General features: G+C 43.5%; 2 protein-coding genes across 2 annotated transcripts in view; both read left to right on the top strand.

The window, feature by feature from the left end:
• rreb1a (ras responsive element binding protein 1a) overlaps positions 1-2,814 on the top strand; it is an 83,362-nt gene extending 80,548 nt beyond the window's left edge. The window contains exons 19-20 of the mRNA XM_070927915.1: positions 316-1,057; positions 1,654-2,814. Of these exons, the coding sequence (XP_070784016.1) occupies positions 316-1,057; positions 1,654-2,327 (1,416 nt within the window). The 3' untranslated portion in view covers positions 2,328-2,814. The remainder of the gene's footprint in view (positions 1-315; positions 1,058-1,653) is intronic.
• A 5,483-nt stretch (positions 2,815-8,297) lies between these two features.
• Positions 8,298-22,626, top strand: part of LOC139304072 (uncharacterized) — a 65,610-nt gene continuing 51,281 nt past the window's right edge. Inside the window, 11 exon segments of the mRNA XM_070927913.1 lie at positions 8,298-8,349; positions 9,155-9,304; positions 9,569-9,650; positions 9,652-9,688; positions 10,870-11,044; positions 12,141-12,620; positions 12,658-12,676; positions 12,679-13,731; positions 13,733-13,762; positions 13,764-13,779; positions 14,867-14,990. Coding sequence (XP_070784014.1) covers positions 9,174-9,304; positions 9,569-9,650; positions 9,652-9,688; positions 10,870-11,044; positions 12,141-12,620; positions 12,658-12,676; positions 12,679-13,731; positions 13,733-13,762; positions 13,764-13,779; positions 14,867-14,990 — 2,147 coding nt within the window. The 5' untranslated portion in view covers positions 8,298-8,349; positions 9,155-9,173.

Below are 22,626 nucleotides of genomic sequence, written 5' to 3'. Positions count from 1 at the left end.
AGAAATCACGTTACACAGGTAACTGGAGAATGCGCTCACATGCACTGTAGTAACCTGGTTACTGTACACATTATGATCAATGCACTAGACTTAGACTTATTTAGACTGCGTCTAGAGGACACAGTGTTCAGTGTTGTATGTTCACATGTCCAAGAAATGATCTTACTTCAGGAGTAATTTTCCAAATCCCCTGCTTCGATTACAGAAACCAGGTTTCTCATTTACAAGACATTTAAGAAATCAGCTTACTGGAGAAAACCAATTGTAACGCGGTTGTTTGTTTGTTGATTTCATCTCCTTGAATTTCTCTTCCAGGTGGAGAGCACAGACGATGACGACTGCCACAGCAACAAAAGTCTGGACCTTAACTTCGGCAAAAAGCTAATCGACTTCAAGCTGTCCACGTCCTCGGGCCCCGCTCAGGAAGAACAGCCCTCCCAACCTGCATCCTCTTCCTCGTCCTCCGCCACCTCATCTTCCTCTACCTCTGCTCCCCAAGTAGCAACAGAAAGCCAAGAGCAGGAGAAAGAGAAAAGCGCTACAACCTCCTCTTCTTCCTCCTCCTCCTCCTCCTCCTCCTCCAGCAGCCCCGCGGTGAAGCAGCAGCCGGAGTACAAACATGTGTGTCGAGTTTGTAAGAAGAGCTTCCGCTACGCCACCACCCTCGCTCGCCACGAGAGGGCGCACCTCTCCGAGGAGACGCCAACTCCGGCGCCGTTGGAGGAGAACGCGCCTGTGAAAGAGGAGGCGGCGGAGAGTAACGCCGCCAAGCCGACAGAGGAGGAGAAGGAGGAGGAGCAGAAGAAGGAGACTGAGATGGAGGAGGAAGAGGAAGGAGGAGTGAGGGGAGGTGAGAGCGAGGGGGGAGAGAGCGCTGAGTCAGAGGAGGAGAAGGAGAAGGAGGAGAGGAGCGACGAGGAGGCGTCAGAACCAAAGAGTTTAGAGGGAGGAGAGGCGTCGGGAAGACGAGTAGACAAGAGGAAGAAGATCTGTAACGTCTGCGGCAAAAGATTCTGGTCTCTGCAGGACCTGACCAGACACATGAGGTCACACACAGGTATTTCATTTATTAATCCATGTATTTTATTATTCCTATATTGTTTATTTAAATGTAATTATTCTTTTGTTTTCATTTCTCTTATTTAAATCTTATTTTTTATTATCTATATATTTAAAAAATTCAGATTTAATTTTTATTTGTTTTCTTTCATTTTCCTTTTAATTGTATTTATTTATTTATATTAATTTAGTAATACATTTAAGTTTCCTGTATTTATTTTAGTTTATTTAAATGTTGAAGTGTTTTATTTTTACACTTTTATTTTATTAATATACATTTATTAATGTATGTTCTTTTATTATTATTTCCTCATGTTTCTCATGTATGAGTTTTTGGTTGTCATGTATTTTTTGTTTCTCTTCATTAAAATTTGTTTTATGTATTTTTTTTTTATTTGAACATTATATTTTGTTATTTCTATGACTTTGTCATTTGATTTATGTTTAAGGTTTTGTTGAAACACACAATACCCCATTGCTACAGTTATATTTTCCTGCAACTCTCTATTGTTCCATCGTAGTTTAAATGAAAACCTTTGTTGTGAATCTAACTTCTAAGTATAAACCCCTCCTCCTCCCTCGGTGTCCCTCCAGGTGAGCGGCCTTACCAGTGTCAAACCTGCGAGAGGACTTTCACCCTGAAGCACAGCCTGGTTCGCCACCAAAGGATCCACCTGAAGCCCCGCGGAGCCGACGGAGCCGACGGAGCCTCGGCAGCGAACGACGACGCCAGCGAGGACGGAGACTCCTGCACCCCGACGCCGACCTCCACCTGCCCGCCCTCGGAGAACGAGAGCGAGTGCGGCAGCGGCGCCGCGGGGGCCAAGGAGCTGGAGGAGGAGGACGTAAAAGAGGAGGGTGAGGGAGCAGAATCAGCCATGTTGGAGGAAGAAAGTCCCGCAAAACAAGCAGAGCCTGGTTCAGAACCACCGACCACCGTCGCTTCTGACCCGGACGCTGAGGGAAAATCTGAACTTTCTGCAGACTCTGCGACGCAACAACCCTCGGATGACACGACTTCCAGCCAACAAGCTACTGACACAAAGACAACTACTAGCGACGACTCCTCAGCCAGAGACCTGAAATCAACGCCCGAATCAAACATCTCCAAAGAGCCCTCTCCCTCATCCTCCAGCTCTCCGCCAGAGGAGTCCGTGGCAGCTGCCCCCGCAGAGGGCTTCATTCAGGGGCTGCTGGAGATCCACGCCAAACCCCCTCTGGAGCACATCCTGCCCAACGGAGAGCCCCCTCTGGTGGGGGCAGACTGAGGGGAAACTCCCCCAGCTGTCTCCATGCTGTCTAAACCAACGTCACCACAGTGCCATACGACGGAAAGACGCTACACCATTGATGATGATGATGATGATGATGATGATGCAAAAACCAGCCCGGAAAACTTTTTTGATAGAAAGAAAGACGAAAACCTCGTTTTCTTGAAGTGCCTTACTACTAGTCCTACTTCTAAAAGATGTTTTTTTGCTATATCTTTATCTGCATTATTACGGAGGATGGATCTAATTTTTATAGCTTTTTATGATGACAATGATTTGCATTACTATTTTTTGTGCGGGGAATCTATATTTCAGCAATAAAAAGAATAAAGTTATGATTTATTATTGTTCTAGATTCTGTTTGAGAATTGATGATCAACTTAGGAGACGCAGAGGGACAGACAAAGACTGAGAAGGACTGTCAGTATCTGCGTTTTGGTTTCTGTATTTAAATCACAGCCGGGCTCCAGCCACACAGCAGAGACCGAACAGTCCAATTTTAAGATTTGAGAGTGAACTGGTCAGGGTGGGGAACTTGACCTCTTTTTGTCTGCCAGCCACTGCGGCTTCCCGAAATTCACCAGCCAGCCGCTTCTCCCATTTGACTAGTCGTTTAGATATTTTTGGATAAAATCGAACCTGGAGGTGACGTGCTGGTAGGCTGCCAAAGTGGCTGGTCTGACCCAGTTTCACCAGCAAGTGATGACTTCCACCGGTGGCCGGTCGTCGTCTCCCACTGCGTGACAAAGGAAGCTTTTTGTAACTGGAAAACACAGAAAGGCCGACACCTCGTCGTCCTTTTGGCTCCCTTCTGCACCGATCCCCGTCTCTCGGCTGGCTCAGAAAACACACAAAAACATTCACGAACTTGTCAGAGTCGCATCAGATTTCTGTGTGAACTTTGGAGAGGGCAGATATAGTGTCCGTTCAGTTTGTGTTCTCCATGTTGTTTTTTTAAAACGCCCTTCACACTATTGATCCCTTCATCCCTCAAAGTCACCCTGTGAGTTGGTTTGTGTGTTAATAATTTCTCATTCATAATCATTCTCAGTTGATTCCATGTGTGTACAGAGAGTTGAACATGTGGCACGTGATTCTAGAGTATTTTCTGTTTTTGGCGTGTGTGCGATTATCAGTGACATTTAGGTGTAGGGAGGGGAATTCTTGTGTTTTGTGGATTTTTTTTTTATAACTGAACAAATCAATTTTTTTGTTGTGTGTGTGCGCGAATGTGTGCGACTCCCACCTGTCTCTCATCATCACCCCCTAGTGTTCATTTAGGGTTTATTACAGGGCCGTCAGCGTGCTAACGTATATCACCGCTAACACGTGACCCAGGTTCAGTTTACCTCAACCTCTGCTTTCTAACTGCAACCATTAAAACAACAGATGAGCAGCTCTGTAGGCAACCCTTTAAATCCTATGTCTTCCTAAACAGGGCTAGCACGGCCTGGTTTCCACTGTGGGCCAAATCAGAGCTAGCCAGGGCTAACTCATTAGCGTGGCTTCAAACACAGCTAGCCAAGGCTAACATGTTAAAGTCGTTACTGGCGTAGCTTGCACAATAGCCCAAATAGAGCTAACCAAGGCTAACTCAGTATCAACAACAGCATAAAATAGAAATAGCAAGGGCTGTCATTGCAACACACACACACACACAGCGCTTAGTAGCTTAGTCTTCACCACAACTTATAAAAAGGCTAACACTAGCTAGCTGTAGTTATTAGCCTGTGTTGGCTAAACAGACACCAGCCACAGGGTCAAACACAAGCTAGAAAGGGCTAACTGACGAGACCAGTCAAGTTCGCCGTTGCCTTAACTTGGTTCATTTCTCTGGTACGGTCAGTTAGCCCTAGCTAGCTGTTATCATTAGCGTGAGCTTTGCGCAGTGGGCCCTTAGCTATCAACCACAGGGTAAAAACGCATGCTAGCTAGGGCTAAGTGATCAGACCAGACTAGTTAATCAAGCACATCGCGTATTTGGTGAACAGCATTTCTAGCTAATAGCAGGTGTTGCTAGTCTCCTTCCAGTATTATCTGAGTATCTTGAGTTAGCCCTGGACCGCTTTAGTACTGTTTGTGCCTCTTTCTTGTTCCAGTCTACCCAGAGAACAGAAGAGCTTCTTTTCTGCGTGACATATACTTCAGAGGTTTGTTTTTTTAGAAACGGTCAGACTTTGTGTTGATTTATCATCACAGAGGTTATGAGATACCTGAAGACATGAGGTCATGAATTTGGCGTTGGAGACAATCACTTGTGATTTTCAAAGTGAACACAGATAACGTTTTTTTTAACTAAACCCCTGAGTTGAATCTCTATGATTTCCAGAAGGAGCTAGATGACAGGATGAAAGGTATGAATGGAAGGACAGACAGATGGATGGATGGATGGATGGATGGAGGGGGCTGGGGGGGTGAGTGAAATGTATTACCCTACTGCACACAAACAAACAAGTAAAAGGGCTTATTCCACCCCCCCCCCCGCACTTATCTAACCGGACATTTCCATAACAGAAAAGGTCGGGGAAGTCAGGATCACTCCTTGATCCCTGACATCACGACCAGAGGAGGGGGGAGGGGGGGGGGGGTAGAGTGTATGTGTATTTTCTTTTTTGTGTGAAGATGAATATAGCTAATTTTTTCATCTTGTACATTTTCGTCTCTGTTTTTTTATATCAAGGAACCTCAGAATCAAAACGAATCGAACCTCAGCGGCTCATAACGGAACTGTAAGGCGACGGCGACGGTCGGTCATTGAGTCGGTCAAAAAGAAGCGAGAAATGTTGAACAACCACAATTGGACTGACTGTCTGACTGACTGGACGCTGCTGTGAACTGGCACTAACAACTTCCAAAACTACTACTACTACTTCTACTACTAGTACTACTACAGTGGAATATCGCGACACAATCAAGAGAGAAAGAGTGAGAGAGTTTCCGCTGGTTGGTCAGGTTCAGGACTCCTGAAATCCTGAGTCCCAGCACTTAGCAGGAACCTGTTTGAAGACTAATGTCCCTCGTTCAAGAATAAAATATCAGTTTCTCCGATGTAGAGTGCCTTTACATGTTCAGTCCAGTCTAAATAGACCCAGGGAACTCTCGAAAATCAACTCCAAAGTGAAGAAAAGGATGATCTAATGTCTCTTTTATTGCTTCAACACTTCCTGCCTCCATCTTTGTTCTCGGCTAATGCCTCGTGCAAAGCGGTGCAAAAAACAACGGTAAAAGTTACGGAGGAACCGAAAGTTAAATAAACAGATTTCTTATTGCAGAATGAGCGTCTATGTAATGAAAAAGCTTTGTCTAGTTTTGGGGTTTTCGTGTTCGGCTTTCCGTTCCTTCAGAGGAAACGGTTTGCCAATAAATTTGAACTTCATTCAACCAGGTAAAAGTCTTGTTCCATGTCCACCAAAGTTGAACCCGACACTAACAGTTTGCTGGGATTTACTCGAGCGACTCCACTAATCACGACAAATCTATTCCATTGATTTCTTAAAGTTCTGCAGTTTGGTGACTGCCTTTACACTCCTGTCCTCCCTGAATCACCCCAAAACTAAAATCTGTGGTAACGAGGACATCTGCTGGTGAAAGCAGGCTACTACTGAATGGCTGATCTGCTCAGTGGCCTTCACACAGAGACGGCGCTTTCCACTGACGACTGACAAAGTCTTAATTATGAGATACTGAGTCCTAATTTTGAATTATGTTGAAATTATGAGTTATTATTGTAGACTTTTATTTTCCGTATCTGTGAAGAAACTCTCTCTTTCTCTCTCTCTCAACTGTTTTATGTTTTGTTAGCTTCTATCTGTACATCCCTCTCCCTCGGGAATATGCGTTAATGTACGTCTGACTGTGTGTGTGTGTGTGTGTGTGTGTGTGTGTGCGTGTGTGTGCGTGTGTGTGCGTGCACGGCCATATGAATACTGGACTTCCATTCGAATGCACATGGACTGTTTTTAAATGTATTTATTTGGAGCCCAGGTGTGTGTGTGTGTGTGTGTGTGTGTGTGTGTGTGTGTGTGTGTTTCTACAATGACTTGAGAAGAAGCCATGTATTAAAAATATCACATTTATGCTGCAGAACTGTTTTGAGGAACTGATGGTTTGTGTTGTGGACTAAACCGGCTTGCCGTAGGGCGCGGCGGGCCGGGGTGCGAATCGGACTAGCAATAAGAATCCCTCTGAATCCAAAAAGCTTTATGTAGATCTCCTGTATATGAGTTGAGAACAGACTGTCTGGGTCTCTTGGTTCTGTTGTTGTTTATTTTTAGTTTGGCTGAGAAATGATTTTTGTGTTTATGTTTTTCTCTCTATGACATATAAATGCGTTTAAAACTGTGAAAATCCAACGTGTTCAGTTAAAGGGTGAGTTTTAGTTTAGGTTTTTTTTGCATGTTAATCTAATTTGTTCAATTCTGGATGATTTCTCCTTTCTCCATCTCTTCTCACGCTACACACACACACACACACACACATGTGTATAAATATAGAAATATATATAATCTCGCTCTCAGGGTCTTTCACAAATCCATTATTCGAAATGCTTCATGTTCATATTTCCTGAGTTGCAACTTGTTCTTTCCAAGTCCTGATTATTTTGTCTTGTTTTTAAATAATGATTCAGAACTGTCAATCACTACATTTAGCACTTGACTGTGAACTCGTCATCACCTAACAGATCAAAGATGTCGTTGGATTTTGGTGTTTTATTGCCAGAATATTGTTGACACATTTGCTCCGTTGTCCCCTCTCACTCGGACATTTTGGTTCAACCCTTGTGTGTTTTCTGTCTCGGTTGAACCCTCGTGTAACTTCCTGTCCTGGTCAGAGGTCAAAGGGAACGTCAGAGGAGAGATTTCAAACCTCCTCAAACACAAACACACACAGAAGCTGGACCTCAATCAGAAAGCATTCATACACAATCATCTGGAAAACGTACATGTTCTGTGGTTGTGTTTCCATCCTTCCTTCCACCCCCTCGTCTGCCCCCCCCCCGCTGTTAGTAACACACGACAGTGTTTCACAAAGTCAAGAGATGTAAACCTGTTCTGTATTCAACCCAATAAGAAAAAGCAATAAAGATGATATTAAGGAAAGGTGTGTGAATCAAATGCTGTGGATGCTTTTGTCTTTCTTGACGCTGTTGTGAAACAGCGCTCCTGCCGTGTCGTCTATTCAGCTAGTTTCAGGTGTTGAAGTGCAGTTTACAGGCGTCAGAAATGTAGATCAATATTAAAATGATATAATAAAGAGTCGGTCTAGACCTGCTCTACATGTAAAGTGTCATGAGATGACTTGTTGTGATTTGGTTCAATAAATCATGTAAACATGTAGTTTTCTGGAAGGGCTATGTGGTTTGGTACTAATTATTGACAAAAGAAATTATTTGGAAAAGCCACATTTAAACCACAGTAAATAATCAGTCTTTATTCATTTATTATTGGAAACTCTGTTCTCCAAATGTGTTGAATTGTATTGATCTCGTATTTCACATTTCTGCATGTTCACCTTGCTGCTGTGAACTGACTGAAAGACGATAACAGCAGCAGGTAAACTGCAGCAGCTGAACTGTCTGAATTTTCATTTTCACTGTGCAAAAGAAACTTTAGAACTTTAGTTGTGACTTCAACAAAACTTTATTTACACAATTTAAGTTCCAACATTTTGAGCAAGACTCATTTTAATTCAATCTGTTCAAGAGAGACGCTCATAAACACATCATGTTAACAGCTGCACACACACACACACACTCACACACACACACACACACACACACACACACACACACACTCACACACACACACACACACACACACACACACACACACACACACACACACACACACACACACACACACACTCACTCACTTCCTGTAAATGGAGAGAGGAGCAGCAACACTGATCATGTGGTCCTGAAAGTGAAAGTGTTCTCGGAGACGGTATCTGGTGTTCAGTGAGTCCAGACTCCATTTTGAGAGGACAGAGCAGAAGGAGGGAAGCTGAAGGCTGAGGCAGGGTGAGTGTTCATCCAACACTTTATTATCTGACTGTCAAAGTCTCTGAGTCCGTCGTCTCCCTGAGGACTGGAGAGGAAAGACATGTTAGACTGAACTCGACACTTGGACTCCTCTGTGGACACAAAGTGCTGATTGGCTGAATAAAACACATTAAACCTGCAGGAACCAAGAAAACAAGCAGAGATTTAAAGAAAGGTGACAGGAGGAGAGCTGGATGCTTCTGTTAGACTGGACACTGTGTGTGTGTGTGGAGGCTTGTGTTACTCACGTAGTGGGGACATAAGTCTGTTTACACAGTCACATTGTGGGGACTCGCCTTTTGGGGACAAATTTCAAGTTGCCATAAGTTAAATCATTCAAACTTAGGATGAAGACTTGGTTTAAGTTTAAGGTTAAGGCTAGGGTTGGTCTCCAGGAAATGAATGTAAGTCAATGTAATGTCCTCTGAAATGATGGAAACACAACTGTACACTGCGTGTGTGTGACTTCCTGTCCTCTCAGGTGACTTCCTGTCCTCTCAGTTGACTTCCTGTCCTCTCAGTTGACTTCCTGTCCTCTCAGATGACTTCCTGTCCTCTCAGATGACTTCCTGTTCTCTCAGTTGACTTCCTGTCCTCTCAGTTGACTTCCTGTCCTCTCAGTTGACTTCCTGTTCTCTCAGTTGACTTCCTGTCCTCTCAGTTGACTTCCTGTTCTCTCAGATGACTTCCTGTTCTCTCAGTCTTCTTTGTGACTCTTGAACAGACGTGTTTCTTCATTCTTGTGTTCGGAGATCACAGTCAGTGTCACTGTTTTACCTCTCAGACTGACTGAAGTGCAGAAGATGAGTGTTTGTGTGGAGGAAGAGGAGGACAGAGCAGAGTCTGCAGGATCCAGCTGTCTGTCTATGAAGAGTGACCGGTCGAAAGATCTACCTCCAGAATTCAGTCATGAACCTGGACCCTCAGACACACAGTAAGAGAACTGACAGTAACTCATGTATGTGACTCATTTTCAGTTACCTCCGCTGACGTCATGTTTTCTGTTGATCTGTTGATCATTAAAATGTATTTGCAAACTAACATTTGTGACAAAGAGAAATCATTCGTCCCGTCTTCCTCTTAATGTCTCTGACAGCTGTCATCTAATGGAAGAGGACTAAAAGAAACTTTTAAACCTCCTGATTAGAATTCATGAAGGATTCATGTGATCTGAATAACAACATGTTGGTGTTTGCAGAGTTCAGTACAACAGACAGAGAGCAGAGTCTGCAGGATCCAGCTGTCTGTCTATGAAGACTAACCGGTCCAAAGATCTACCTCCAGAATTCAGTCATGAACCTGGACCCTCAGACACACAGTAAGAGACTGTTTCTACTGTAAACTGACCTGATGAAGATGATGCATCGAGGATGAAGACAAAATGTTCTGCTGAAAGATTTATATTCATGATGCAGAGCTATTAGTGCAGATACTGTTTCAAACTAAGATGGATCTTATTTTATTTCAGAATTGACTCTTCAAGAAAATATTCAGCTGTTTTCAGTCCGGCTGAAGTCTGTAAAGATTTAGAACTATTCAAAGTCTGAAAGAATCTGCTTCAAACGTGTAATTCCTTCATGTTCTCATGTCCTCAGAACATGTTGTTGGTTTGGCTCTTCCTCAGATCAGCTGTTCTGACCCACCAGATGCATCTTGAATCAGTTCTTATCATAATTATATAGAACATGTGGTGAAAAGTCTTTGGTAGAAAAGCTTTGCTCACCTTGATTAACACTTTGCTTTGAGTCATCAGTAAGTGGACCACCTTTGAGCTCAGATCCTCTCCACCATATATTGTTCCTAAAGGTCAAGAACAAACATCCATGTATGTATGAAAAAGTTATCAGAGGATGAAAAAAGGGCCAGAAAATGGTCAAATGTAGATTTGGACCACTTCTCTTTTACAATATTTGAATATATATATATATCCTATGTCTTCAACAGTGGACAGTAGAGAGTGACAGAAGACATGAAGGGAATATAATAAAAAGGAAACTGTCTGGACTTGAACCTGTGACACAGCTGTTACATGCTATGTGTCTGAGACTGCTGGTCTACCACAGTGATTTAGAGCACTTCTAACCTCAGTTTAAACCTAACTAACTCAAGCTAAGCTGCCCGACGTGACTGTAGAACAGTGAAGGACATAATCAGCTCTCTTTAATGGAAGGCTTTTACTGTGAAGGAGCTGCAGGAAGTGTTGAGGTTGTATTAATAACAAACTACAGGCAGATCACTAACTATGTTTAATAAGACAGTCAGAGAGGAAAAGCAGCTGATGAGTTGAAATAAAAGGAACAATCATCTTGATTACAGACTGAATTCAAACAGACAAGTAAGGACACTTTGACTGCTCTCTGTGACCATCTGAGCCAAAGCTCCATATCTTTCATCAACAGTCAGCAAATCATTGTAGTGATGAAGAAATGTCTTCACAGAGAGAGGAAGAGGAGGCATGTTCCTGTGGAGGAGCAGCCGTCCTGCTGTGCTTTGTGTCAGGACGTCCTGAAGGATCCAGTCTCTACCAGCTGTGGACACTGGTTCAGCAGACGCCGCAACACCTCATACTGGGACCAGTCTGCTTCATCAGGAGACTCCTCCTGTCCCCAGTGTGGAAAGAGATCCAGAACAAGATCTGGACTGCAGACAGCCAGTCAGACCAGCACTGTACACAGTAAGACTGTACATCTGTACATCTTAGAAATGTGACATTACGTTTATTTAGAGACTTAAAATAAGTGCATTCAGTCATGTGGATACAACCCCAAAGTTACAAGAATCATACAAGTACATCACTTTCATCAGATAAGCTGAACTGCTTCAAGTGCAACATTTAGTTTTCAAGTTTTCAGTTTCTGCTGTCCTGATGTCAACGGGGAGCTCGGTCCACCGTTGTGGATCCAGGACAGCAAACAGTCGTTTTGTCGAGCGGTAGCCGGGCCCCCCCTGGTAGTGAGGGAGTAGCGAGCCGATTGGCAGTCGCAAAGCGCACTGGAGCCATTCACAGCACAGTAGACAAGTACCAGAGACTTGAACCGGATTGGAGCAGCCACCGGTGGCCAGTGCAGGGTGAGGAGGAGCGGTGTAGCGGAGAACTTGGGGAGGTTGAAGACCAGCCGGGCCGCCATGAACGACTGACTGAGCGAGCGGTCATTTACAGGGGCCAACCTGAGATGGTCTCCCCCCTCAAACCAAAGCCACGTCTGTAGCTGAACTGGTTGGATCAACACCAGTCTGCTGGTGACTCGAGAGAAAGCTCTGGTTTTAACACCCCACCATAAAAATATAGGTGTTTTTCTTATGTAGCAATCGTCACAGAGATTTGCAGCGCTTTGTTAGCGGTGCTGTTCAATAAAAACAGGTCTACACAACAAAACATGAACTTATTCTGCATTATTTGATCGGTGGATCAGTTTTAAATATCACAGGGAGGAAGGAACAGCCACAGAGAGCTGTTTAGATGAAGAGCTGCAGACGACCTCTGCTGTAAATCAAACACGTTCACCGACACAGGAGATCATCTGATGTTCCCCAAAACTGGACTTTATAACCTTTCCTTCTCTATATATTCTTATATTGATCATTTTTATTGGTAATGGAAATAATCAGCAGACTGTTAAATGTTCTTTGTTTTGTCATTTTTTTTCTCTTTTTTTAGTGGACGCTGGTCTGCAGAAGGTTTTAGATGAACATAAGATCAGTCTGAGGAGGAGATGTGAACGTGTGACTGAAGGAAGTGATGAAACAGGAAGTGGAACCCTCCTCAACAGGATCTACACTGAGCTCTACATCACAGAGGGACAGAGTGAAGAGGTTAATACCCAACATGAGGTGAGGCAGCTTGAGACGGCTTCCAAGACGGAGACCCTCCACGACGCTCCGATCAAGTGCCACGACATCTTTAAAGCCTTACCTGGCCAACAGAGACGCATCAGAGTGGTTCTGACCAACGGCGTCGCTGGCGTTGGAAAAACCTTCTCAGTGCAGAAGTTCACTCTGGACTGGGCAGAGGGCTCGGAAAACCAAGACGTCGGTCTGGTGGTTCTGCTTTCGTTCAGGGAGCTGAACTTGATCAAAGACCAGCGGTACAGTCTTCTCACGCTGCTCCATGTTTTCCATCCAACATTACAGAAGGTCACAGCAGAGAAGCTCGCTGTCTGTCAACTCTTGTTCATCTTTGACGGCCTGGATGAAAGCAGACCGTCGTTGGATTTCCACAACAACGAGATTGTGTCTGATGTCACACAGAAGTTGTCAGTCAACGTGCTGCTGACAAACCTCATCGAGGGGAATCTGCTTCCCTCGGCTCTCGTCTGGATAACTTCCAGACCTGCGGCAGCCAATCAGGTCCCTCCTACATGTGTCGACAGGGTAACAGAAGTACGAGGCTTCACTGACGCCCAGAAGGAGGAGTACTTCAGGAGGAGATCCAGTGATGAAGAGCGGTCCAGCAGAATCATCTCACACGTCAAGACATCCAGGAGCCTCCACATCATGTGTCAGATCCCAGTCTTCTGCTGGATCACTGCTACAGTTCTGGACCACATGTTGACTACAGACCAGAGAGGAGAGCTGCCCAAGACCCTGACTGACCTGTACTCATACTTCCTGCTGGTTCAGACAAAGAGGAAGAAGCAGAAGTATGATGAGGGACACGAGACGAGTCCACAGGAGCTGACGGAGGCTGACAGGGAGGTTCTTCTGAAGCTGGGGAGGCTGGCGTTTGAACATCTCGAGAAAGGAAACATCATGTTCTACCAAGAAGACCTGGAGCAGTGTGGTCTTGATGTCACAGAGGCCTCGGTGTACTCAGGAGTTTGTACAGAGATCTTCAAAAGAGAGTGTGTGATCTTCCAGAAAACAGTCTACTGCTTTGTTCATCTGAGCATTCAGGAGTTTCTGGCTGCCGTCTACGTGTTCCACTGTTACAAGAACCTTGAGGTACTGGAGGACTTCCTCAGGAAGACATCTCTGGATGTCTTCCTGAGGAAAGCCATGGAGAAATCCCTGAGGAGTAAAAATGGCCACCTGGACCTGTTTGTCCGCTTCCTTCATGGCCTCTCTCTGGAGTCCAACCAGAGACTCTTAGGAGGCCTGCTGGGTCGGACAGACAACAGTCCAGAAATCATCCAGAGAGCCATCAACAACCTGAAGAAGATGAACAGTGATGATATCTCTCCTGACAGAAGCATCAACATCTTCCACTGTCTGATGGAGATGAACGACCACTCAGTCCATCAGGAGATCCAAGAGTTCCTGAAGTCAGAGAACAGATCAGAGAAGGAACTCTCTGAGATCCACTGCTCAGCTCTGGCCTACATGCTGCAGATGTCGGAGGAGGTTCTGGATGAGTTTGACCTGAAGAAGTACAACACATCAGCGGAGGGACGACGGAGACTGATTCCAGCTGTGAGGAACTGCAGAAAGGCTCGGTAAGTCCAGATGTGATTAACATTATAAATCAGTGTAAAGCTGAAGCCCTCAGTATTCGAGGAAAGATACACACTTTACACACATGCACAATATAAACTTTACACAGTGTCAAAGTTTTCTTAAACTAGTATTAAACCCGCGTATTGAAACAATTCTACATGTTAAACTGCAAATGTCTTCAAAAATCATTATTGTGTTCATAGCTATCAAGTCAGTGAAGTATAGATAGAAAGATAGATAGATAACTTTATTAATCCCCAAAGGGAAATTTAATTGTCATAGCAGCCAAAAACACAGAATACACAAGAAATATAAGAACAAATACGCAAAGAAAATTATACAGAAACGTACATTAACAAGCAAACTGCTGAATTTTGTGATTTTGAATGCAGTTGAAAAGCCTTTACCTGTATAGGCACATTGAGGTGCACAAGTAGTAGGGGGGGGGGGGGGGGGGGGGGGTGGCAGATAATACAGACACAAGCATACATACACAGAATAGTATGATATATAATATCAATATAGTGTATGTTATGTGATGACTGTGTAGGTTTAATGTATATATGATATATATTCAGTGTGAGGGTGCAGTGAGGTAGTGCAGAAAGTCCGGTTCAGTCCAGGTCTGTGAGGACCGGTCTGGCAGCGGCAGATGTATTAAAAAGTCTGACAGCAGGCGGGAGGAACGATTTCCTGAATCGTTCCTTTGAACAGTGGAGTTGGATGAGTCTGCTGCTGAAGCTGCTCCTCAGTTTGTCCACTGTGTTATGGGGGGGTGGGGGGGGGGGTTTCTTCTGTCATCTTGTAACGATGTTTCTTGTACAGTCTTTGTATTTGTACAGTGTGTACAGCGTCTGCACCGTGTTTCAACTTCTAAACCACAAACCGTGTGATCGATGACTGAGCAGCTGAGCTACAGCCGCTCATGTTAATGTGCTTTGTGATGAGTCTGTGTTCATAATCAAGTTTCATATTTGATTCTACTTTAAGTTTTATATTCTCTGTCATCACAGACTTTCTGACTGTGGACTCTCAGAGACTCACTGTGAAGTCGTGGCCTCAGCTCTGAAGTCCAACCCCTCCCATCTGAGAGAGCTGGACCTGAGTGACAACAAGCTGCAGGATTCAGGAGTGAAGCTGCTGTCTGCTGGACTGGAGAGTCCACACTGTAGACTGGAGACTCTGAGGTCAGTTTACGTACTTTGCTCTTGTCCGGTGTATATCTACCAAATTTAAATCCATCACAGAAGTTTTAAATTTGTTTTCTGGGTTCGTCTGAGCACAAATCACAACAAGTCATTTTTAAAGTTTAGTCTGTTCTCCAACTGGATTCATGTTATTAAGGAAACTGTAGGCTTTATCCTTCAGTGTGCTGCAAAATGAAATCAATATTTATAATTTGTTACATGTGAGACACATTTATATATATAAAAGAAGTTCAACACATTTTGAGGAACACTGTTTTTCTATTTAACCTTCAGGCCTCAGTGTTTTACAGGAACTTATCTCTCTCATACAGACACAAACACTCTAAAACTCCCATTCAGGAGCACAGAGACACAGAGTGTGAAGCGTATTTCCAGATGCAGGTGTTTGAAGTCTGATCTGTCACCAACAACAGGTGACGCTTCAACATGTCACGACGCTTCCTGTCAGAAGATGATGGCACTTTGTGTTGTGACTCAACCAGTAAACTGCACACTGTATTTGTATGGGAAGGTGCCAGCTTACATTTAAGATGAAGAGAACATGCATCTCACTTTGCTCAGTGCACATTTGAGGATGAAGCTCACAGTCAGTCAGCTGTGTGTTGATGAAGGTGACAGCGGTGATGAGGATGAGTCTGAATCTGTGGTTTGAAATGACAGGGGTCTATTCCAGAAAGCAGGTTTAACAAAGTGTGACTCTAACCCTGAACTCTGAGTCCATGAACTCTGAGATGGGAAACTCTGAGTTTTCTGTTCCAGAACAGCTGATCAGAGTGAGTCCAATCAGCTCTGAGTACGTTCGCTCTGAGTTAAGAGCGTGCGTGGGGAAGCTCTGATACTATGATTCACCATGGCAACGGGTAAATAAAGAGCTGAAGATGAAAAGGTAGATCAAACACAGGAGACATAGTTTACTGATGGACCTCTGATTGAAAACTCGTCGTCCGAACCAGTAATAATGATTGTGGTGATTGGCAGTTGAAAAGGTTTCATCTGAGTGTAGCCTACAGTTGTTAGACATCTGTTTTACATTTCAAAATCTTGCTCAACCGCATTTAATAACCATCTTTCCATGTGTGTGAATGACCCGAAATGCTGTTAAAACACATGAAGACTTTATTCAGCCGATATTTAAAAAGTCTCTTTGGAAATACATTGAGTCCCATTTTAAAGTCTTTCCAGTTGCACCACAATCATGGTCACTCAGAAATATTGACATCATCTCCAACATGACGTGCTAACTAACCAATCACAACAGTAAACATGGTGATTCACTGCTCAGTGTCTTCTGTGTCTGAAGCTTCATCCAGATGTGTTTTATTGAAACAGTGATTCCTACAGTGATGTGCTGAATGTTTCAGGGGAACTGGTTGACAACCTGACAGCTGCCTCAATGTCCACGATGAATCCACGATGTCCACAGATCGCTGTCTCTGTCCTCACGTCCGTGACCGATTGATCATAAAGCCGTAATATTAAAGAGGAACTAATATCCGGCCGGGATTGAGATGTTTTTAAAGAATTAATCTGTGTTGACATGAGTAGGTGTATGAATGTTGTGCTGACATTTGGATGATGTCTGTAGAAGGCTGACATCATGATGATCCACAATAACACAATGACAAAGTCACTCATTTGAGGGAAAAGCTCATTGATTAGGACATAGTAATGTTGAGCTGCACATTTAAAACCTTAATATAACAAGAAACATCTGCACTGGATAATTCACTCTGGACCTCTGAAACACCTGATTTTCATCTTAAATGTCATGTTCTTTAATTAAATGATAATAACAAAATCATAAATACAGTGAATAAATAAATCATCTGTTTCAACAGTCAGACAATAACAAATATATTCAGTATTTTCTTTTTCCAACATCTGTATGAAGCTATGTGATGCTTATACTGACTGAATAGTTTGAACTGAAGATGCTTTGATTCTATGACTCCATTATTCCTTAAAGAAATAGTGTAGATGTATTTTCTTGTCATTTCCTCAAAATTCATCCTGACATATTTGTCCTCTTTGTAAACTTTGGGATCTTGAGTGGAATCTTAAATCAGTTTCTGTGGGTTTTTATTGGTGTTTGGCTGCACAACATGAGTTTGTATAGATGGAGCCACTGGTGGAGCTGGCAGAGTTTAAGAGGTGAAGTCACTGCGTCTTTATTGAAGCAGCAGCACGTTGTCATTAATATTAATGAGAGCTCTGTTTCACTTTTTGTATTTGACAGCTTTGAACCTGCATCCTGTTGGGTTCAGGTGTTTGGAGTTTCCATTTTCTAAACTTCTACATTCTAAACCTTCTTCAGCTCTGAACAGATTATTAAACACTGAATGATTTCAAGTAGGAACGTTGTCTTCTAAAGTGACATCATTTATTCTTTATTCAGATTGAGGGGCTGCAGGTTGTCAGAGACCAGCTGTGCTTCTCTGGCCTCAGCTCTGAAGTCCAACCCCTCCCATCTGAGAGAGCTGGACCTGAACTACAACAAGCTGCAGGATTCAGGAGTGAAGCTGCTGTCTGATCTTGTGGAGAGTCCACACTGTAGACTGGAGACTCTGGAGACTCGGAGGTCAGTAGAGGGTCTGAGTCAGTCCATGCTGGTTTCAGCAGTATTGTACTAAACACAGTTAGTATCAGTATTTCCTGTAAACCTCCAACCTCCTCAGTGAAGCTGTGAGAGGAGAATGGTGACAGGCTTCAGGATTGGACAGAAAGACAGAGAGAGAGAGAACAGCCAGCCAATCAGATGAGCCAGAAGCTCGTTGTGATCATGAGTTGACGTGAAGACGACTGTTGTTGTTGTGTTCATGTCTACAGGAAATAAAGCTGGATGACAGCTGACAGCATTACAAGATGTGTAGAGACAGTGGTCCTCATTCATCCAACTGTCGTACCATCAAATCTGATCTCAGACTGTTTGTTCTCTCATTTCAACACTAAACACTGATCAGTTCAACTTTGTCACAGCTCTGAGATCAGTCTGACTGAAGCCTGCAAATCACCGGCTCTTATTTCAAAGAACCGTGGTTACATTTAGTAACCATGAGGTCTTTGTCCAGACCAGAACCTCTGCTGAAGTCCAGTAATCACAGCTGACGTTTTGCTGCTCAGTCTTTGTATGAACATGTAGGACCTTTAACATCATATATATATCTGTCCACTTGTCTCTTGTTTTGTCCAAATATTTTTATAGCAGACTCCATATTTACATATTTGTCATGTAACATTTCAAAAGTAGATGAAATGTTGAAATGTGACTGAGACTCTGGTTTTTAACAGTTCTGGACCCTGACAGCAGTAAATCCATCATTAAAGTGAGCAGTGAATATCTCTCTGTTTCTGCAGTAATGATGCGTTCAGGGACTCTGTGTACTGCAGTGAATCTGCAGAGTCAACAGACTCGATGGCCAAAGTCAGCTCAGTGTGTTCACTCCAATACGTTAACATGAGAGCTGAGAGGAAGCTGGCTACGCTGCACAGCCGCTCCACTTCTGGTCTGAGCAGGACTGAGGTCCCTGCTGGTCTTCATGCTGGATGTGCTGCATCACTGACTGACAGCTGATGCAGGGAGTCTCTGTAAACACTGGTTTATGACTTCTGCTGTCTGTCTTCTTCTCTCATCAGATGAACGCCGTGGTCTCCGTCAGAGTGATCAGGGAGGTGGTTGTGTTGAGGGGATCAGCTGTGTCCTGATGATCCACAGAGGCAGCAAAGACCCTCATGATGTCCTTTCATGTGTCCTGTTGTATTTTCTCTTTTACTTGGTTGGTGCCGTTTTAAAGTAGTAGAATTTGGGGGTCAAAGGTCACTGTGGCCTTTTTGACCATAACTCAAGAATTGATGCTGTAATTATGACAAAATTTCACGCAGATGTTTTAATGGTACAACAATGAAGTGATGACACCATATTTCACTGTTGGTCCATGGATGCATAATGAGACCTGGATACGGGTCTTATTATCAGCCTTGCTTCCAGCTTTTGCACAGTGGCCTCTCGCGATGTAACCTAATAACTAAGTAGGTTAACGAAGTACTCAGATCCTTTACTGCAGTAAAAGTACTAATACCACACTGTAAAAATACTGTTACAGTAAAAGTCCTGCATGTAAAATGTAAAAGTCTGACAGTGTAATCAGTAAACTGTCCTTAAAGTCTTCCAGCAGTCAGATGTCCCCTGTGACTGTCCCCCTGTGACTGTCCCCCTGTGACTGTCCTCCTGTGACTGTCCCCCTGTGTCTGTCCTCCTGTGTCTGTCCCCCTGTGACTGTCCCCCTGTGACTGTCCTCCTGTGACTGTCCTCCTGTGTCTATCCCCCTGTGACTGTCCCCCCGTGACTGTCCTCCTGTGTCTATCCCCCTGTGACTGTCCTCCTGTGTCTGTCCTCCTGTGTCTGTCCCCCTGTGACTGTCCCCCTGTGACTGTCCCCAGTTCAGTTTCGTACACAAGAATTCATCCTTTACTAAATAAACACGTTGGATTTACTGTTAAGCTCATTCATGTCCCATGTACAAGATATTCATACTACAGCCCCCCCCCCCCCCATATAGTCTGAATATTTCACGAAGAATAAATGTCCATATTTCCAGAGTATTTTAAATGTAAAGTGATTTGAATCCTCCATCGTATTCTTGTGAAAGTTCAAACATGTCCGGACCCTGACGTGCAGATATAAACGCTGATACCAATTAAAGCACGACGGATAAATCAGCCGCTCAAGATCAGCTCATCACAGATATCAGTGTGAGCATTTACGTTGGATTAAGGGATCCTCAATAATTGATGTTATTATTGGCTGATACTCAATAATCAAATATCATTCAAGTTTGAACAACAATATATATCTGTGATAAGTCAAATTCATCCAACGATATCAGTCTGACTTTATTCTTTATTGTAGGTTTGAGCTTTTCTTGCGTGCCTCAAGTCAAGGAGACAAACCTGCAGACGAGACCAGAAACCTGGATCAGGTGTTTCCATGCCACAGTACAGGGGTTTCTGAAACCAGGACATGGTTTGTGCAAACATAAACAGGATGATAGAAACGACAGCGAATGTGCTTGATTTAAAGGGCCAGTTCACCAGAAATATTAAAATATACCAAATTCAAACCCTTAAATGGTCCTCTGATATTCAGCGTTTCACATCGTACATGAACCTTTAGACGGCTTTAAAAAGGAAGTGATCTCTTGCTCTGCTGCTCAGCAGGAAATAAGTGAAACTTATGGTTCTAATTAGAATTTAAAATGTCCTGCAGCTTTGTGTCTAACCCAGGATTTCTATCAGTTATCAATATCATCCTTTATTAATAGAAATAAATCATTGATTGAAGTTACATAAACGGTTGGGACAGATGGTCAACAGATTTGCTTTTATTTGTCCAGATTTCTGCCTCCACCCAAATCCAGTGGAGGGGGAAGGAATTTAGTTTGTGGTGCTCAAATCATTGAAAAATGAAATAATAGGAATCTGGACATAAAACCACAGCTGTCTGCTATAAAAGCCCATTTCTGCCACCTGAAGGATTTGATTGTTTTATAATTATGACTTAGTTTCTCATATTGTGAAGTTATCATTTTAAGAAACGATCCTGTTTATCTTTTCTTCTTTGTTTTGAAAGGTGCTATATAAATAAAGTTATTACTATTGATACTAAGTCATAATAGTCAGAACTCAGTATCTGGTTATAATCATGAAAAATAATCACTTAATAATGATCATTTGGGTCCTTTTTGACACAAATGGGCTTCTATAAAACACTACAAACAACCTAAACACTGAGACTCTCAGAGGGCCTCAGGCTGCCAATGATATCGATGAGATTCAACTTCTTTATTTTGCGATACGATTCCATGAAACCACGATCACGTATAATATTGATAACTGATCGTTTAGGCTTGGGTTAGACACACAGGGTGTCAACTGACATCTAAGACATCTTTGATTCCAATGACGGAAACCAATTTCTCAATTGCTGCGAGGAAGCGAATGAAAGTTACCTGTTAACACATCATGAGACATTTCATTTCTACCCCGCTGAGCAGTGAGGCAGGAGTCCATCTGAAGACGTCTAGAAGCGAATCATTTGACTCGAGGTGATAATATGACGTCAGCTATTTAACTTCACCTCGTCTGTGTGTTTTCTCTCACCGGGGTTGAAGCCGGGACTTCCTCTGAGCCGCTGGTTTCTCTGCTGAAACGACCTGAACACGGTGTAGAACAGCATCTGGTCTCCGGTCTGCTGCGCTGCGTCCAGAAACTTCCTGGCCGACACGTTGTCATGGCCGCCTGCTCCCAGTGAAACCGGTTTAGGGTTAGCCCGCCTCGAAGCATAACTTCAGATTTTAAGTCTATCTTAAAGGGGACCTGTTATGTTTTTCCTTATTCTCTGTCACATCTATAATGTCACACTGTCGGATATTCAAATGATGAGGTAAACGTATGTAACAGTGATCCCTGTGAGCACAAAGCTCAGGCTTCACACTGCTCAGAACGCTCCGTTTCCAACTGGTTTTTCTACTTTCGTGTCTATCTGATGTCAGATATGCACGGATTTCCTTACATGGTCATCTGCTCCAGGCACGGCAGTGACAGCACGCCCACGAAGAAGAAAGAGGGACCCCCCCCCAGTCTGTCTGAGTTGTTGGGCTGCTCTGCTCAGGACGGCTCTTTACTGCTGCTCAGGTTGTTCAGAGTCTCACAGAAAGAGCTTTTTCTGTAGTGAAGGAAAGGAGGTAGGTCGGAGGTCATTTCTTGAAGGACAGGTGGCTTTACTTGTTGCTAAAGTCAACTGTAGCTGCCGTTAGCTAGTTAGCTTCCAATTTACTTCTTGTCTCATTTGTGGTCTGACAAACAGGAAGTTCACCACATTCAGTCCCCATGTCTCTATTGTCCGAGCTGAGTTACTGCTGCTGTCCTGCAGTCGGCCACAGCGGCTCAGTGTGAAGCGGCGCTGTGTTCAGGGCTCAGAGGCGTCCCCCTGCCCCTCGTGGGCTGCAGGGAGCCGGCCAATCAGAAGAAAGGGGGCTTTTAGGGAGGCTTGTGTCAGACAGAGGGTGAACTGAGGGGCCGCATGAAGGGCCACCATAAGATGAAGAAGGACTTATTAGATCTGTGGATCATGCAAAGCTGCTCTAGTGGAGTCCCAGAATAAAGATATAGAGCTGGACATGAGCAGAATAGGTCCCCTGTAACGCAGGACTCACATCCTTCTTTGTACCTACATGGAGGGACTACGCTGTAAGCCAAAATCTACAGTCCTTGTTCCATGTAGACTTCTGAAGTCCAGCTGACATGAGGCTTCAGCAGCCTTAGTCAGACAACAGTCTTCTTTAAAACAAGGGCCAAACTAAAATGTACAAATCAACAAACTACTACTATTTATGACAATTATCAACAATTGTTTGATCATTCAAACAAAATGATCCTGTTTTATAGTGTCAGTCACAAAAAGTCCAGATTAAAAAAAGTACATTAAGAACAGATTAAGACTTTAAGATTCACTCTGTCATTTCATTGTTTAAAGAACTCACCAATAATTATAATTCTATAAATAGTGAGAATAAACATTGTGATGCAGCTAAAAGACGTGTGCTTTCGTGAGTTTTGC

The sequence above is a fragment of the Enoplosus armatus genome, chromosome 21 (genome assembly GCF_043641665.1).
Source record: "Enoplosus armatus isolate fEnoArm2 chromosome 21, fEnoArm2.hap1, whole genome shotgun sequence".
In the NCBI taxonomy this organism is placed as follows: Eukaryota; Metazoa; Chordata; class Actinopteri; order Centrarchiformes; family Enoplosidae; genus Enoplosus; species Enoplosus armatus.
The sequence above is the reverse complement of the archived record's forward strand: the minus strand, read 5'-3'. Positions and strand labels throughout refer to the sequence as shown.